The 19288-nt window shown below is 33.0% G+C and overlaps 1 protein-coding gene and 1 long non-coding RNA gene across 6 annotated transcripts in view; one reads left to right on the top strand and one right to left on the bottom strand.

The window, feature by feature from the left end:
* Positions 1-19288, bottom strand: part of LOC127070769 (laminin subunit alpha-1) — a 119224-nt gene that overhangs the window by 63366 nt on the left and 36570 nt on the right. For 2 of the 3 annotated variants that reach the window (XM_051009178.1, XM_051009179.1), the window contains exons 3-11: positions 18856-19163; positions 8737-8979; positions 6160-6390; positions 2928-3164; positions 2047-2208; positions 1571-1867; positions 1197-1457; positions 696-943; positions 368-605 (exon numbers count right to left, since the gene is read on the bottom strand). In XM_051009178.1, coding sequence (XP_050865135.1) covers positions 368-605; positions 696-943; positions 1197-1457; positions 1571-1867; positions 2047-2208; positions 2928-3164; positions 6160-6390; positions 8737-8979; positions 18856-19163 — 2225 coding nt within the window. Of the gene's footprint in view, positions 1-367; positions 606-695; positions 944-1196; positions 1458-1570; positions 1868-2046; positions 2209-2927; positions 3165-6159; positions 6391-8736; positions 8980-18855; positions 19164-19288 lie in introns of those variants that run through there. The other variant, XM_051009180.1, reaches the window with a different exon arrangement.
* Positions 1-19288, top strand: part of LOC127070792 (uncharacterized) — a 58479-nt gene that overhangs the window by 35753 nt on the left and 3438 nt on the right. The window lies entirely within an intron of this gene.

Here is a 19288-nt window from a genome sequence, read left to right as displayed (position 1 = left end):
AAAAGGTGTTAATTTAACAAAAAAAATATTCATTATAAAATTCTATGTTTGAGATTATTATTTTTTCAATTATTATTAAAAATTATTAAACATTTATCATTGATGATAATATAAAATTATACATATACCGATCAAAGGTATATTAATAGTTGTAACTTTTTACCTTACCGACAATGGACAAAATTTTATAAATATATTCTTCGTAAAATTAAAATATTTAGATTTTTATAACAGCATGAAATATAAAATTCTTATTTTTATTAAAAATCGTTAAACATTTTTTGTTATCGATAATGCTGATTTATGTATATACCAACTGAAGATATATCAATGATTATAATTTCCTAGTTTACCGATTGTAGCTTACCTTACATTCACCCATTACAAGATCGCAAGAAGAAGCGTGACCATTGCAATCACACTCGACGCAAATATGATAATCCTGATGATTAGAACCATTGCTCGTTACTTTCACGTATCCCCAGGAACAATTTTCGCAAGATAAACCTGCATATCCTTTAGGACATTCACACATTTCTACGAGACTTTGACTACCATCTTCTGATTGTACGGGGTCACCAACCGGAAGAATTGCAGACAGGAGACTGGAATAATAAATCAAGAGAATAATTAAAAATAGATATAGATTTGATAGAGGATCTAGAGAAAGAAAAAAATTATGAGCATAGTCGTACCTTCCTTCGATTTGTTCGGAATGATATTGTGCTCTAATCAGGAGATATTTTAGATCGGCTAATACATGCATCATTTGAGTTCTACTGACAGGATCACCGCGAAAATCGGTTCTCCTTAGTCTTGTAGGAATATCTCGGACTTCACTTCGCACGTGGTACCAGCCTTGCTCGGTCAAGGCCACGGATATCTCCGCCTCCTGACCGTTATACTGTTCTTCGCCGTAAGCTATACGCATGCCATTGTTACCCTAAAAAAGGAAAAAGAAAAAAGAAAAGAGAAAAATAAAGAAGGAAGGAAAAAAGATATAGAAAAAAAAAAACATATTAAAATGGGCAGAACGATAAAGACCAAAGCAATCTTTGTTTTTCTCTCTTACACATACAAACACGAACACACACACAGAACATTTATATACTATGTGCTCTTTCAATTTACACTTCATCAGACAAAAGTGTGTAGTACCATTTCGAGAGAGACTTCTACGAAAAGGGAGTACTTACGACCAAAATAACGTTGGGTTCGGTGGTAGGCTTGCCACTGGTGTCGCCACGCATGACGACCCAGGTGACGGTATATGTGAGATTACTACCGTAAGACGAGAGACGATTTCCCGTATAGATTCGTGGGGCTAACCAGTAAGGACTTTCATATTCGACCTCGAACGCAGCCACGGTCAGCCAACCATTGTCTGTGTCTAATGTTGGTATTACTGCTAACGAACCATTCATATCCGTAACCAACCAATTTTCTAACGAAGAAATCTATAATATAAGAGAAGAGATTGATCAAGATTTATCAAGATTTATCGAGAAAATGGATGGATCATTTGTAGCATCAGAAGATTTTTTCTCTGTTTTTTTATTTATTTTTTTACCATCGTGTAATAGAGCTTCCCAGCAACGCAACGATCAGTTGCACCAAAACAGTAGCAAGATACGCAACCGTCAAGATTATCCTTGGTCAACGCAAAGTACCCTGATTTGCATCGATCGCAAAATTCACCGTCGACGTTGGCCTTGCAAAGGCAATCGCCCTCGCAATCGTGAGACGGTAGGATACCCCGGGAATCACATGGGCATGGCATACAGTCAGGATATTGACGATAACCCGCTGCACATTGATCGCATTTGTATCCCGAATAGCCGGATTTGCACTCACAGGCACCTGCTACCTGGAACACCACAGGTGTTATGATCACTTATTCTTTTCGAAATCGAAAATTTTATTCGCGAGAGATCGTCAGCAATTCAATCGAACATTCAATGACAATGATTTCATTACGAAATAATTTGATGTAGGAGTGAAAGGATGGTGTTGGGGGTTGGGGCGTATAAGAAAGAAAAGAATTACCTTTCCCATATGTGTATAAGAATCATCTGGTGTACAATAGCCCGTACTACCATGAACACTACAATCACAGGGCAAACAGGGTTCAGGTGCATCGGGTGCAACACCATTAGGCCTATAGTAACCTATTTGACATTTCTCACAATTGATACCAGACGTGTGTTCCTAAAAAATAAAAAAATAAAAATAAAAGTATATGGGGATTAAATCATTGCAATGTAAAAGATATAAAAAAGCTTCCAAAGAATTATTGCGAGTTCATACTCATTGTTTACGATCGACACTCGAAGAGCTCGAACTCCATTCATTATCTATTAGACGTCGATGAATGACATACAAATATATATATATATGTGTGTGTGTTTTGAAAGATCAGAGAAAAGGAGGTTCGTGTTTTCTTTCTTTTTCTTTTTTTTATTGTTAAGTAATCTTTTTGATGCAGTTGCAGCTGCGTTCCTTTTCATCGACGAAATGCAATAAAGATTAAAACGAAACGGTTATTTATACTGTGCTTTATGCATTTTAATAGTCTTATAATTATTAGTCATGCTGTTTTTTAATATTTCTTTTTCTTTCTTTTTTAATATAACAACGAAGTTTTGATAAGGACTTTTTATTCCTTATTATATTAATTTAATAATGTTATAATTTTCGATAATACATTCGAGCAATTTCAATAATTAATTACTGTTGATAATATAACAAAAATTTTTCGATAATATTTTTGATTAATGTAATAAATTAAAAAAATTAAGAAGGAAAAGAAAAATGAAGAAACTCGTATTTTATTCCTATTCTCATAGGATCTTTCTTTGTTACTCTTCTCGTTTGTAGAAAAAGAAAAAAAGAAAACAAAGTTGTGCGTAATATTAGACTCGACTCACCGTACAATTGACGCAAACACCGCCCCCTCGAAACTTCCCTCGAACGTCCATAGACATCCTCTTATCGGCGACTTCCGGATCGTAAACGCATGACGTTGCATGTCCATTGCAATTGCATTTCTCACAATGAAAGCCCTTGGAGGCGGTACCCGGTCTCCATGGTATTTGATTATACATGGGACAACACTTTTCACATCTTTCACCGCACGTGTGACGTTCGCATTCACATTCTTGATGCTAACAAAAGAAAAAAAAAATGAAAAAACATCTTGTTTTCTTTTCGACTTTTTTCCTTGTTCTTCTTTTTTTTTATAATAAATTATCTCGCTCGTCGAAACTAATCGGTAATTAATTCTATGAAATAAAATTATGGGTATTTATTATAGAATATTTTATTGAATTGATTAATTAAATTTGCTAATTGTCATAAAATGAAGTTATGATTATTTTATATTAATAAAATATAAAAGATATTTATAAGGAAATTTATTCATCGAGTGGAAAAAAGAGTGATATTTTTAAGATTGGATTTTCTTTTTTTATCCTTTTGTTTTATTTCATTTTCTTTTCTTTTCCCAGCCGATAATATAAGAAATATTTCTTTGCTAGTGAGAAAACGATTATCAAGGCAATAAATAATACAGTGTAGAGAGTGAACTCGAAACTCATGATTCACAAGCCGAACGCTCGTTTCTCTTTAAGCTTCTTTAAGTGACAAGACCACACGCGTCTTACACTAGTAACACTCTCTGCATCGTTTCTCTGTTTCTGTATAGCCAATCCGACAGCTGTCACGTTGATTAGATTTCGATACTCTCCAAATTGTCTAAAATCGTTTAGAAATCACTTTACCATTTCAATTTGTCTTCAAAATTAATTTTACATATATGTAATATGATTTTAATTTTAATTAAAATGTCGAGATTAGAAAATTAATTAAAATAAAATTATGTTAAATTAAAAATGACAAAAAAAAAGGAGAAAAAGAAAAAAGAAAAATTTAATTAATATTAATTATTTGAACAATGAAAGCAGGGGAATATCGATCGAAGATTAAAAGCCGATCGATTGAGTTGTCGTAATCTTAAGATATTTCGGATGCCTCTTCGACGGTCCACGTATTCAGCAATGCGATCGCGATTCGATCTATGCAGTGATCATTCGCACGCGACCATGAACGACACGCGCATGCCAAAAACTAATTTAATTTACTCGAGCGAGACATCGCCAAAAGTTGATTCCAATCGAGTCCCTCTTAAAGAGAGAGAGAAAAAAATGTTTTCATTAATTTTATTTCACTAAATCGATCGTTAGATTTGCATTTCTATATATTTTAATATAATTTTCTATTTAATCTGTAATTTTGATTTACAAATATTATTGAAAATATTAATCGATTGTGAACGTCGCTGTTGTTTTCTTTTTCCTGGAATATCTTCAAGGATTTAATTTGTTTATTTATAATCGATCAAATGGGAAAAGGGAACGGGATGAGTACGTGATGTGATTAATGGTTGTTTGAAGGTGGTATTACGCGAAAGCCAGTGAGAAAGACAAGAAGAATAAAAATAAAAAGTAGTAGAGAGACAGAAAGACAGACAGACAGAAGGAGAGAGAGAGAGAGAGAGAGAGAGCAACCGTTAAGAGAGAGCAAGCGAAAGATCGACAGGAGTGCCTTTACCTCGAGGTCAAGAAAGGTTTTATTATTGTGTGTCCGAGGCACATAAGCCAAAGGCAGCAAGTGTGTCTGTAACTGAATGCTAACAATATGGAGTCACAGTTTGAGATCCGTATTTTATGCAGCTGCCAAGTTTCTATCCATATTGAGAAAGTATGTCGATTGATCGTGATCAATAGTAACATACATTTTAATGTTGTCTTTAAATATCTAATTTAAATCTTTTCTCTTAGATTAATATTCTTAGATCAATATTTTGCTCGATCTAACAACGATTATATATCTTTTCCTACTTTTTCTTTTATTAAATAATCAAACTAAATTTTATCAGATATGATTTATATATCTATATAATTAATACATCACTAGGAAAGAGTGAATATTATAAGGTTATAAAAATTAATAAATGTTCACAACGTAATTATTTATATTATAAAAGCTGATAAGTAACGTTTCTATTATTAATCACCGATCAAATAAATACTATAGATTACTTTTTGCATTGCACGATTTTCTTAGATATATTTTTTTATATCGAAAATAATTACGACGAAACGTGAAATATTTTCTTTAGAGAAAGTAATAGAAAAAGATTTATATCGTTATCTAATAATTAGACGAACATTTTAAAGATGAAAAAAAAAATAGATCGATAAAACTAGTCAATGTTGAAAAGATTCGAAAAGAATATATTGTACGGCTTTGTTCGTAAAGAATTCCATGATAGATTTTATGCAAGTAGTAGTAGAAGAACACGAAACCGCAACTCCGTGTAAGGAAAAAAAATTAATGCGGTTCCGAAAGCATCCACGATTCCCGTGAGAGATCGCAAAAGAACGTTGATACGTGTCAACTCTTTCTCTTTCCTTCTATTTCACTGTAAGAAGCTTCGCACGTTCCTTGTGGCTTTGGAAGAGCCAATGGCAAAGTTCCGAAACGATCCGAAGGAAGGAACGAGAGATCCTGCCATTAGCGGTGCTGCCAGACAAAGGACTGACAAGTTTATGGCACTTCCGACGGATTTATTTCCTGTGAACCCCGTAACCATAATCTTCTCTCTCTTTCTCTCTGTCTGTCTGTCTCTCTTTCTATCTTTTTCTATCTTTCTCTTTATCTCTCTCTAGTTTGCGTACGAGATTCTAACTTTAGAGATCGGTCCAAACGGAAATGTCCAACAAAATCGACTTCGTTGAAAGCTATGTATGTTATTGACTTTAGCGAGTTTATATAATATAAGTAACTTATATACTTATATAGAAAAATATTTCAATCAAAATTATTTTAAAATTGTTTGAAAAATGATCGAAAAGAAATTTATATTGGAAACGATTGGAATCAAAAATCGTCATAAAAATCTTCTTATAATTTAAATATTATTATTATGGAAAGTTATAAGAGATATTAGAAATGAATTTCATTTGGAAATTCTTTTTAATTTTGTATGATTAATATCGTTATTAATATCGAAATTAATGATTTAAAAAAATTGATGCGTAATGTTCGTTGTTAAATGGCATCATTATTATTAAGGATAAGATAAAATTGATAATTTACCCCATGTTGAACACTGTATCGACAACGAGCAGCATGACCAGAACATAGACAACGTCCACCGATATTGATCTCCTTGATCGAATAAAATGCTTTTCTTTTATCGGCTATTACAACGCCGTTCCTCCGTAGACCTTGAAAGCGAAGTCTGACGTATCTTGCTTGAGTAAATTCTTGAAGGGTTGTACTGTGATTTAGGGCACCGGGTCTACCGTTAACCAAGTGCGTATGGATCTGAAACACGAATATAAATATAAAAAACGATTAAAAGAAAGATCGATTTTCTATCTGCGGATAGAAAATCATAGAAAAAAATAAAGAAGAAATAAATAGAAAAAAAGAAAAATTGGCTGGCCTGATTTCTTTCTTTTTTTTTTTTTACTTATAGAAATATCACGGAATTAATAGGAATTGATTATCAATGACGATTGATAAAACTTTATGCGTTTGTGGGTTATTTGTTTGTGTACGCGAATCTCTCTTCTTCGAAAGTATTAAATTCGATGTCACAAGGAAGAAATAAATCATCCATGAATGGCGCCGGTAAAACGAGTGGAGAACGTCGTCGTCCTCCGCAAATGGGCCTATGCGCGGTTCCAAATATAGAACAATCACTTGCATTTCGGGATAATGGGTGCACCTAAGAGTTCTCTCCTTTTCTTTTCTTTCTTTTTCTTCTTTTTTCTTTTTTTTTTTCTTTCGTGATCGTAAACAATAGTCCAAGGCGGAAAAATTGATACATTTTAACTTACCGTTCAGAATTGTAATCGAAGTGAATGCTTCCTAATTCTCCTTATAATAAATATTAGCTATAACGATTGAATAATAATTCAATGATATTATACTTTTATTTTAATCACTAAGGGATAATATTAAATTTTATTTAAATGATTATATTATTAAAATAATTATGATCGATCGAAGAAGTAATTTATATTGATAATCGGATGAAATTGTAATTAATCCTTTTTCTTGTTGTATTTTTTCTAAATCATTTTCTTGGAAGTTTTGATGGACAATTAAAGCTCGTGAGTAAAGAAGATCGAGTCTGAGATCAGATCGCTTTCGTGCACAAACGCTAAACGAGATGAGAGAAAACGAAGGAATCGTTCTTGAAAAGGGGTGGGGAGAGAAGGATCGATGGTACAAAAACGGCGATCCCTACATTCCGGCCTTGTATGGTGCTGACTGACCATATATGGACGTTTGAATGTACACTGCACTTTCTGCAGGGGGTGAAGACGTAAGAAGGAAAGGGTGCTGCTTCCTATTTTTCTTGTACATTTAACTCGAAACCATTCAACGTGTTTCAAAAAAAAAAAAAAAGAAGAAAAAGAAAATCATTTACCAATGATCTAATAAAGGCGTAGCGAATTCTAATAGAAAAATTATAGTAAAATTCTATAGAAAGTATATTTACAATAGTATAATGAAAGTATATAAAAATATAATAGATAATAGACTTATATAAATATAATAAAAAATAGACTTATAATAAAATACAAAAGTAGAATTTAGAATGTTGGGAAAGATTGAAAGTAACTAAAAAAAAAAGAAAAGTAAAGAAAGAAGAACAGAAAAAAGAAATAATAATCTTTGGGTTTTTTTTCCTTTTTACCTTTCCAAGTTAAAACAAATCATAGAATTAATAATTACTATATATAAAGAGATATATAAAGAGAGAGAAAGAAAGAGAAAATATTAATCTGGAAGTAACGGTGATACGTAGAATAATTATATAAAATTATTCGTTCGACTTTATATCGAATGAAAATAAGCGAGAATTATCGTGAACGGAAATTCATTCTCGCTTGTGAAGATCGCTGAACTAACGACGATCTACAAACCCTTGTTACTTTTCGTTCACTGGTGTGTAACGTTGAGATCGCGAGCCTGCTAATCATCCAATCGCGTAATTATATGACCGGCAGTGTACGTCGAACGATAATTAACGATCGACCACACCGCGACGGAATAACGGACGATTTCTCGCGTTTTATGCGTGTGTGTATATATATGTGTGTGTGTATGTATATCTTTCTCTCTCTTTCTCTTTAAATTGTCTTCTTAAGTTTGTTATAACGACTATTGATAAAACGATGGCAATGACCATCGTTCTGTTAAAGCCGAGAAGATATTTAATATCTCTGTGTATGTGTATTAGAAATTAGAGACAAGGGAAATGAATTTTGATCTATGTTATTATAATTATTTTTCCCTACTTTTGATTTATATTAATGTTCTTTGATAAGAGTATAATCGTTGCAAATAATTATAAAGTGACGATTAGGAAATTAGAAATTGGAAATTTTTATTCAATTATTTATAGCCATTTGTATTGATTGGAATTAAAGTGCATGGATTTATAATGAATGAAATAATGATAATTATTAGCAAATTATAAATTATTTATAATTAATATTGATTTTAAGTTAAGCTTTATTAAAAAGAGATGATATTATTTTGATTCTAAGGAAGTATGATGAATTATGAATGAAAAATTATGGTGATGAGAAATGGAGATGATTATGGTGATGATGATCATGATGTTGATGATGATGATGATGATTAGAAACGTACTTCACCGTTTTCCATAGGCGTCGACCTGGAGTAAATGCTCGTACAAATGACTTCATCGTCGCTTATGTAAACCGGCTTACCAGGCACAGGTGGTGCCGAATATCTCGTCCAACATTCCTCGTCGCTTGGTGCGTAATACTGCCAGGGTTGAAAGTTCACGTTATCGACTGATCTCTCGAGTATCCATGCAGCTGGTCTCGGAGAATTCGCTGCTTTCACGATCACATATTCGATTTGATAGACCTGTAACAAAAATAAATAAAAAATTATATTTCTGTCAATGTCAATCAATATTAAAAAAAATAATAAAACTAAATTAGATGATATTTAAAGTATCAATTGATACAGTCAGATACAACGGGGGTTTCATCGAAATAAAATTGTAAACCAAAAAGGAATTGTAGTTCTCGATTTCGTTTCTCGAATTGAGAAGAAGACGCACAACGGGGTATCTTGGTCCACCCTCAGCGTTTCAGTTTGAGTCTTTGTGGTCCTCGTTCTCGTCTTCGTCTTCGTCTTCGTTGTTGTCGTTGTCGTTGTCGCTGTCGCTGTCGTTGTCGTCGTCGTTACGCCGGCATTGTGTGAGACCAAGTCGACGCCCACTTTCGGACCATAAAGACAGATCGCATGTCCGCGATACCGAGAGAGCCCGGCTCCGTTTCCTTCTAAGGACTTCGTCCGGAACGTCTCGCTGCTACGAGTCCCGAGGAAGCCAACTTCAATTATCCGGACTCCCTTTCGCTTACGTACCCGCGTTTACTCGCGTATTTGTAGATATCTCTTCGATATATCTTTTTAAGTTTCTACATATATGTATGTACCTATGGTTATATACATATGATACCTTACTCGTTAACTTTAGTTCAAATTTTTTTCAACAATTATTTGTTTATTTATTCATTTATTTATTTAGTTTCTGATTTTTATAGATATTAAATATTCATACTTTTTATGAATTTTTATGTATACGTTAATGAATTTTTCTTTTGATAAATAAAGAAGAATTTGTATTATTTATCTAAGTCTACTTTAATATAATATAGAACTCGATATAAATATTATTACACATTTCTATGTCTCCATCTAATATATCTTTCACAAGGAAGCTAATCACAGTCAGTCAAGTCAAGTCAAGATATTCTCGAGTAAGTTTAGAAACTTACCACCTGGCTCTCTCACAACAGATGCGTTCTGTCTAAAAGATCAAATATTTATCTCTCAAGGTTAGACTGTATGTTTTAGTGCTTATCTTGTAGATAATATATACTGATAGGATAGGTCAAGTTAGGGTCTTCGAAAAATTTTCTCTTTCTTTTTTTCTTTTCCCTCATCTTTTATATATTTTTTTTCGACTTTCTTTTAATTTCATAATACGGACGAAAAATTACAAGGAACATTAATTTTTCATTGATTAGATAGAGGAAGATTGTTTTTCATTGATTTTCATTAATTTTTCATTGGGTTTAGAAAATGTATCGTTTGAAACGATTAGACGAGTTCTTCTTTTCAGGCAAACACAGAAAGAAATAATCTTTTTTGTATATATGTGTGTGTGTTTGTCTATGCGTATCTAGTCGTACATTCTCCGGAGAAGCGTAGTGAGTGAGCGAGTCTCGTCAGGAATCGACCTAGAAGAAGGCTCCCACGATCGTGAGAGGCGACAGCTAGTCGCCTTCAACTCGTGCAGCCTTGTAAGGGCGCGTCCAGTATTAGCATCGAATGACAGAAATGGCTTTATAGTCGCAAACGATCGATCGATCGATCCATCGACGAAGAAAATCGATAATTCTTGAATCCGTTCAAGTTTCCACGAGCTTCAGATATAGATCGATTATATTCAACGATTATGTTCATTTATTCCTAACGATTTAATACAATCAAATTTAATAAAATTATAATCATTATATAATAGTTTCTTCTAAAAATTAAAAGAAACAAATATATATATACACATACACAGACACACATAAATATAATATATTAATATTTGTTTTTATTTAATGCGTGTTTATAAAAAAATAATTTCGTTCGTTGTTATATCCGAGTTTTAATTTTTGCGAGTCACGTTCCTTTTTTTCTATTTTTTTTCCTTTTCATTAAACGTTATGTTATTTTGATCACTTTATAAACTAAAGTCCGAATTCTAATTAAAACTTTATCTCGTAACAAGTTTAACGAGTACCACGAAACGATGGCAATACCAAGGCGACAGCAGAGAGTTCTTTTCCGTAAACCGCGTAGCGACACTTTCCAGCCCTGAGAAACGAGTAAGTACCTGAGACGCAACAGGGGCACTTGGAGAACCTTAACGGCTTCAGGAACCGGCCGTCCGGTAAATTTTCTTGTCGCTCTACCTCCGCACGCACCCCATTTACGGACCTTCTCAGATACCGTGCAATGCCAATTTATTAGCGCTGCCCTCTCTTGCGCACGTTTTTAAGGGCATTCTGGATTACGTCCTTAAAGGGATGATGCTCTCTATCCTTCTCATTTTACTTTTTTTTCTCTTCTCTCTATTCTTTTCTTTTTTCTTTTTTTCGAGGGAAAGAGAGAAAGGAAAAGAGATTTTTCTTTATTGTTAATTATTTGTAAATAATCTTTTTATAAAAGAAATCAATCGTTATCAGCTACTTTATTATCGCCTTTAATTATTAAGAATATTTCAATTTTGTTCGTCTCTATGTTTAATTTTTACGGATAGAATTTCTTCATTTTTTGACATTTTCTTTTTTGATAAAAATAATAATTGTTTCCTGACGTTTAATTTTCGTTTGTTATTCTAAGACTTCTTAATGAATAATATAACAAATAATCTAATCGTTAAGATTAAAGATTTTAACTGATGAAAAACGATAGTTCAATTTAAAGTAGAATTTCCAGTCATCAACGAAACTTCCATCTCTTTCAGATATAATCGGATTAAAATCCTGCGAAGAGTTTATCCTAAATCTCATTTTCGTTTCCATCTATGGACCAGACTGTCAACTCTTGAGAGATTAATCGGGCTAACATCTCGAGAGAAATTCTACGAGGGAAATATCGTGGTAATAACATGCCACGTGGAATTGAGTTACGTGAAAGGGAATGCGTAGAGGAAGGTAGAAAGTAAGAGGGAAAATAAATTCAATTTGAAAATCGTGCGGGGATGAAAGTCAAATTGCTTTTCCGTTGAGATAAAAAGAAAAACGAGAATCATTGGTGGTAGGCAACGTGCCAAAACTAAAACGAATCACGATTTTCCTCTCTGGAAAGAAAAGAAAATAACCAAAAAATCTCCATGAAAATTTATAAAAAGATATTTGAGAATTATAATTAAAAAAAAAAGGGGGAAGAAAAGAATCCATGAAAATTCTTGATCGTAAAAATATTACAGAGAAAAATGTATTCGAAAATGACGATAACAAAAAAAAAACAGAGGAAAAGATGAACGAAAACTTCTCGTGAAAATTGAAAAATGAAAAAGAAACAGAAAGAAATGAAGAGATAGAGAGAGAGAGGGGGAGAAAAAGAAAAGATTTTGCTTGTCTATTTACAATTCAAGTAGCTTCGAAAAATAATTGAATATAATTTTCGTTGACTCGTCCCACACATCGAAGTAACACATTGAAGACAGCCGGAGTTATGTTCTGTGGGACACCGCGCCGTCTGCCCTCGAGGATTCCAAGTCCTGGTCTTCTGCCAACACGATCTTGGCTCGCATATCCTCTCTCTCTCTCTCTCCTCTCTCTCTCTCTTTATTTCTCTTTCTTTTTCTCTCTCTCCAAAGAGTTCACTCTCATCTTTGAAAGTCGTTCGTGCACGTGCCATAACGCGTCTGAAACTGGACTCGTTTGATAAGTGTAACCGAATGAAATTAGCTTGGCCGTTCACGAGGAAGTCAGCAAGCTCGACACGATTTATTATATACATATATGTGTGTGTGTGAATGAATACGAATATGAATTTCTGTCTATGACCGGAAGTGCATGAACTTGATGATAAAAAAAAATGAATTATGTGATCAATTATAGTAATTTTTATCGGCTAAAGATCTTCACGGAAATTAAAGATAAAGAGAGAAGGACAAGCAATTTTCTTTTTTCAAATAATTTCTAAATATATTTTGGATCTTCTTTTTTTATGTTGATATCATAGAATTTTGTTGGTAGTTAAAACAGTTACACGATTGTATGCCTCGTGGTTTCTAAGGACCGTGAGGCACGCTCGTTACCAAGAGAATCGCCTTCATTACTCGAGAAAGTCCGAAGAAACGTATTATCGTAGGTACTGGGTGGTCCAGGAGCGTCCATTTTACGAGCCCAATGAGTCTCACTCGGGGAGTTTGACATGACTCAATTTTAAAGTTTAAAATACCTTTTGTTATAGGTTTCGCTGTTATGTTATAGGTTTGACTTTTCTGATAATCAATAATATCATTAAAATTGAAGAGAACAAACGATCGATCGATCGTAATTGTTCATGTAATCTTTCTTATTTCGATAACAAACGTGATTTCGACAATAAAAAGAAATAAGATTTTCAATCGGACGAAAATAATTTGTAAATTTGACGATTAATTTTATTCTGCAATTTTTTTTTTATTCTTTTCTTACTTCTTAGGAGAGAAATTCTTTCGGTAATTTTTTTTTGTGATTCCTCTTTTTTAAGAGGGTTCTGATATTCGCAAACGTTTGTAGAGAGAGAAAGAGAGAAAGAGTTCGGTGTTGGTATATACTCGAAGGAGTCGGAAAGTATGCAGGTATCGTGTAGAAGCTGCACGCGGGTAAATACCTACGGCGATATACCTGCGGTGCAGCATAAGGTCTTGCCTCTCCATAAACGGTCGAGTACCTACTGCGTTTATTCTTTCTCAGAGCTTCTCCCATTCCGTTCCTCTTTTCTTTATCTCGCAGACCACGTTTCTCGCCATTGCCGACACGAGAAATTCTCATCCATTATAAATATATTCGTTCATCACCAAAATTGAATTTCATCTATGATTTTTTGTCCCTTTAATTAAAGAAGCTGTCTCATAAATTTTATAGATCATATCTTAATCATTTTTTGATTTTTATTAATTTATTATTATTTATATTTTTGTTTTGTATTCATTGAAATATCAGACAATTACTTTGTGATTAAAGTAATTCGGATTGAACGCTATCCATGTTTCATCTCTTATATTTCCGAAACAGTTCGAGGAACGTAATTATGTTGGATCAATTCATTTCAGAGAAAAAAGAATTGAAAAAAATATCGAGGACAATAAAAATAGAACTAAAGAAAAGAACAGAACAAAGGATGAAAATGTAAATAAAAAAAAATATAGCGAATGAACAGGAAGGACGATCAATTGGCATGCGGTAAAAGGAAAAGGGTAAAAGGATGGCGGCATCGTGTCGATGATGGTGCTTGCTTCTAACATCGAGCTCTGTAATTATCGCCATCGGCCGTGGGAATTGAATTACGAGGTAAATTCGTGACGCCATGCTCTTACTTGGCTCTTGCACATTTATATACACATAAAGACACACAAACATACACACACACCCAGAAACAAATCGATGAGAGAGCAGAACTTCAGGTGATTTCGACTCGATCATTCTTCTCTTTCTTTCTTTCGAACGATCCTCGTGTTTTAAATTCTTTGCAATGTTTCTTTCGGAGCAAACGATAAAAGCCGACGAATTTCAGGATCTTTTATATATATGTGTGAGTGTTTATGTGTTTGTTAAGATTAATGACTTTGTTCGGAGATGCAAAGAAAATTCTGTTTCAGAACCTTTCCTTGAAATTTCATTTTTGTGTGTGTGTTTTTTTTTGTTAATAATATTATAATATTTAATTTTATATATAAGGACAAAATTATATTATTGCATGCATACGTGCGTATGTAAACTCATGCGAATGTTAATACACACAGGTTGGTGCAGATGCTCTCTATCGTGATCCTCGTCCCACGATCATAAAGTCCCGATAAAAGAAGCACCATAGCCCTCGCCTTTCGACCTATCACCCTTTAGCTTTGCACACGACGCATGAGCAAGCTCGACTGAAAAGGAGGAACAAGTTCGCGAAAGGGCGATCTTCCAACCCCACGAAGCCATTATTTTCGTGACTTCGTCTTTTTCCTTCGTTCATACCAACGTGGATTTTAATAGGAGAGAATAATAACAACACGATGATGATTCATTCTAAACTTCTTGTTCGAACTAGTATTTTGATTTTATTTAGTCTTTTTTAGTTATTTTTTATTTTTTTATTATTATTTTTTTTATTTTTTACAGTTTCTCTTTTGAATGACTTCATCGGAATATTTTCAATTTGATCATTTATCAATTATTATATTAATAATTATATTAATAATAATTTTAATTATAAAATATTGAAATTATTATCATTTATCTATTCTGATTATTATATTAAAAATCACATTTATTAAAATCCACGTAATACTATGATCTAATGATTATTAGAATTATTGTGATACTTCTATCATTCTATGATTATTAATATTTAAAGATTATTTTTAACTTGATCCATTTAAAAAAAAAAACAAATTACAACAATATAAAAAAATTGTCATTACTTTCCACTCAAAGAAAATATACATATTTCAAAATGATTTATTTTCACTGTGTCAAAGAAATAAGAGTAGTGTCGGGAGGTATGCAGTTTGGAGCAACAAAATGGTAAGAAATAGAGGAGATTAATGTACAATTATAACGAGGAGGGTTGGAAGAAGCCAATAAAAAGGGAAAAAAGACAATGAGACTGTGACAGAGTGCGTATGTCAAAGAGAAAAAGAAAGAGAGAGAAAGTCAAAGTTAGTAGCAGTTTATCCGTGTAATACTCTTTTCAAGCTAAAGCCACTCCTTTTCTCTCTGTACAAAAGGGGTCGTGTTAGAGGCCGCCATGGTAATCACTGTTCATGTTTGTTAAACATTTGTATGCGTCTACCATTACTCTCTTCTTTCTGAACTACGTGGAACCTTTTTAGGTACGAACGAATTAATTTATTTCGCTACTCGTTTTCACGTGGGAGGTTCGTTCTTTTCTTTTTTTGCTTTTTCTTCTTTTTTCTTTTTTCTTTTTTATTTGTTCTTTATATATATATACACACACACACTCACACGCACATATTATTCTTATTTCGTCTTTAGTCATCAGGCCAAGGCGATGACTCGTCTTCCCGTGCCAATCAGTAGCGTTAACAGATGTTTAAATTTAAAGTTAGAATCACAACATCGACGAACCACCCAAGTGACTTCTTTGCAAATATTTTCTTTTTTTCTTTATTTTCTTTTTTCTTCTCTCTTTCTCCTTTTTCTTTTACCGTTTTCTTTTTCCTGCAAGTCCGCGAATAGCTCGACGAGCAAGCTGAGACGTTTCGAGTTTGTTACGTAATCTCGTTGGATATAGTAATAGGATAATTTTGAAGTCGATGAACTATGTATTCTTTCTTTTTTTCTTCCTTTTTCTCTTCTTTTTTCTTTTCGTTCTATCTTACTTTTATTCAAGAAAAAAATATTTTTGGAAGAATTAAAAAATGGTTCGATGATACTTTCCTCGCAAATTATTTTTGAATCGCTTGGAATTTTACGGATTTTATTATACACGTAGGACTTATATCAGAGAGTACTTCGTGTTAATAAATTAAATGATATTTTATAGAGTCAACTAATAATTAATTATTTTTTTATTAATATTCTTATCGTTTTCGTTCTTCTTATTACGCAAGAAAAAAAATGAGAAAAGTACGCAAGACATGTTCGAATGGAACAAATTCGTCGACAACATAAAAAAAATATATATAAGGAAAAGTAGAGGAAAAGATTTCTAGCGTGTTTCCAATATCTAAATGATTGAAATATTATTATCGACGCGAGTATCAATCTGATATCGATATCTAATAGCGAACCGACAAAGATACCTTTTTTCTAGTCATGGTATGTTGTTATCTCTTATGTTAATAACGAAATGTACAGATATTTACGTAAATATCTTAGAAATTCCAGGTTTCCGGTAAATATTAACAGAAAAATAAGAGAGACAGAGAAAGAGAGAAAGAGAGATCGAAATATGGGGGTTCATTGATCGAAAGAAAAAAATAGAAGCGGATCTGGCCGGTCATAAAATTAATAAGCGCAATGAACGTTAACGAGACTCATAAATATGCTTTCTCTCTCTTTCTCTCCTCTTCACTCTCTCTCTTTCTCTGCGCCCTGCTTATCCGTCGATTAGCATAATCATTCGCGATATCCATACTCTACGATTGAAAAATTTCTCGACGTATATCGCACCACCCACCAGACGTTTCATCTCTTCTCTCTCTCTCTCTCTCTCTCTCTCTCTCTCTCTCTTCCTCTTTCAAGTCGAATGATTTATATTACTCTGTATCACAATGCAACACGATAAATCCTTGTCAGCGAGTTGGAAACAAACGAGATGAAAGATCGACTCTAATAAAAGGAATTTAAAACGTGTCGTATCGTCGATAATCGATAAATATATTCAACAAAAAAAAAAAAACATGTAAGATGTAAAAATTAATATTCATATCATATTATTAATTAAAAATTGCATATCTCCATCTATAAATCATGATTGTAATATTGAAATTGTCATTTTAAGATCTAAATCACATTTCAAATATCAAACTTGTTAGTTTTAACATTTAATTTGAATCTTGAATGAAATATGATACGTATATATGTATATATACATATATATATACACATATCAACCTACTCACACGTGATAATTAAGATCTCAGAAAGATAACCCCGATCGATATAAAATCCATCTTACAATTTATAGTCGCATAAATAATTAGAAATTGTCATATGGAAATTTCAAGTTACGAAGACACAAATCTTCTTCTCGGCTACGTTTACGCGTACCGGAAAGTAAAAACGAGCCTTCTTAATTAATCATTATCAAGAAATCGTCCTTTATAAAGTATAGGGAATCTTGATCTTTCTCTTAAGATATACATATAAATATGTATGGAAATACATATATATATATATATATATATATATATATATATATATATGTGAAATAGTGAATACGTAAGGGATTAGCCTTGCAATCAGGAACCAATTAGAGGGAAGAGAGCTCTAAGGCTTATATACTCGTCCTCTAATTACACGTCGAGATTTCGCCTATCTTAACATGTTCATTACTAAAGGGTGTACCTGTTCTTCGTGTAGCTTTATCCTCTTATTAACGTATCAATTACCTACCTTCAGCGATTTAACATAAGCGTAGGTGTATTCATAGTTAACGAGATGTTTTTGACATATTATTTTATCTTTCTTTTTCTCTTTTTTCGTTGAATTTTTCTTTTCTTTTCTTTTCTTTTCTTTTTCTGTTTCTTTTTTTTTTTTTTTTTTTTTTTTTTTTAAGAGAGAAATGAGAATGAGAGAGCAATTAACGCGACGAAAAGAAAAATGAAAGCCTCTAGAGAAATCATAAGACCGTGTTTCAGGACGTTCGTTAACTTCATTTCTTCGGCTTCCAATTTATGCCCCTTTTGTCGGTTTACAGAGGGTAAAATAGTAGAAAGGAGAAAAGTGAGGTAGTATGATGCTGAGGGACGATAAAACGAGCGATACAAAGAGAAAGAGAGGGAAAGAGAAAGAGAGGGAGAGAGAGAGAAAGAGAGAGAAATTGTTCTTTCTAAGAATCTCACGTTGTTGTTCGCAGGTATAAAACTGACTCAGGTTCTCTCTTGGAGGCCCTTTAAGAAATCGTGAAGGCCACTGGCGAAAAACTACCTTTAACGAGCATCGTGGTCATCTTTTCTTATTTCTTTTTTTTCGTTCTTTCCTTTTTTTGTTTTTCTTTTTTTTTTTATTTTTCTTTCCTCTTTTTTTCCCTTAACTTCCCGAGAGAAGAAGCTCTCGGTAATGAGGACGTTGCTTCGATGCCTCTCAGAAGCCGACAGAAAAGTGATTTCGATCTATGATACAGATCGTGAAAGATCTTTCGTTTCTTTTTTTTTCAGATTGATCCATCCTGTATATGTAAATGTATAACTAACTTACGAAAAATGTTAATTATGTTTTCGTATCAGTTAAATTAACATGATAATTAAAAAAAAAAAGAAAAAATATGTATTAATTTTGTACTAACTTGTTTAAGATCAAGAAGAATAGTAACGTATTCGTAATTATCTCCTCTAGCTAAAGTAGGACTTTGCCACCATCTACTGGGATTAGAATCTAAAGCATGGCTGATGTTGTGTCTCTTTCCTGGGTCAGGACTTCTGGAATCACAAACGGCACATCTCGACGATTCCGAAGGTTTACAAAAAGTTTCTGGCCCATCCTCGCCACAGGTTGCATTAACAAATATTTCAGCTTTAGCGGCGACATTAAAGGTTGACGGAAAGAGGCCGCTGTTCTTTAGGCTTTTGCTTGTCCCATGTGGACCGATTTGACCTGGAAACAAAAAGAAAGATAAATAAGATTAGATGGTTATATATATATATATATATATATATATATATATATATATATATACGTATGTATGTATGTACGTATGTATATACATATATATATAGAAA

This window comes from Vespula vulgaris, chromosome 19, assembly GCF_905475345.1.
Source record: "Vespula vulgaris chromosome 19, iyVesVulg1.1, whole genome shotgun sequence".
In the NCBI taxonomy this organism is placed as follows: Eukaryota; Metazoa; Arthropoda; class Insecta; order Hymenoptera; family Vespidae; genus Vespula; species Vespula vulgaris.
This window is presented reverse-complemented; position numbering and strand designations above follow the sequence as displayed.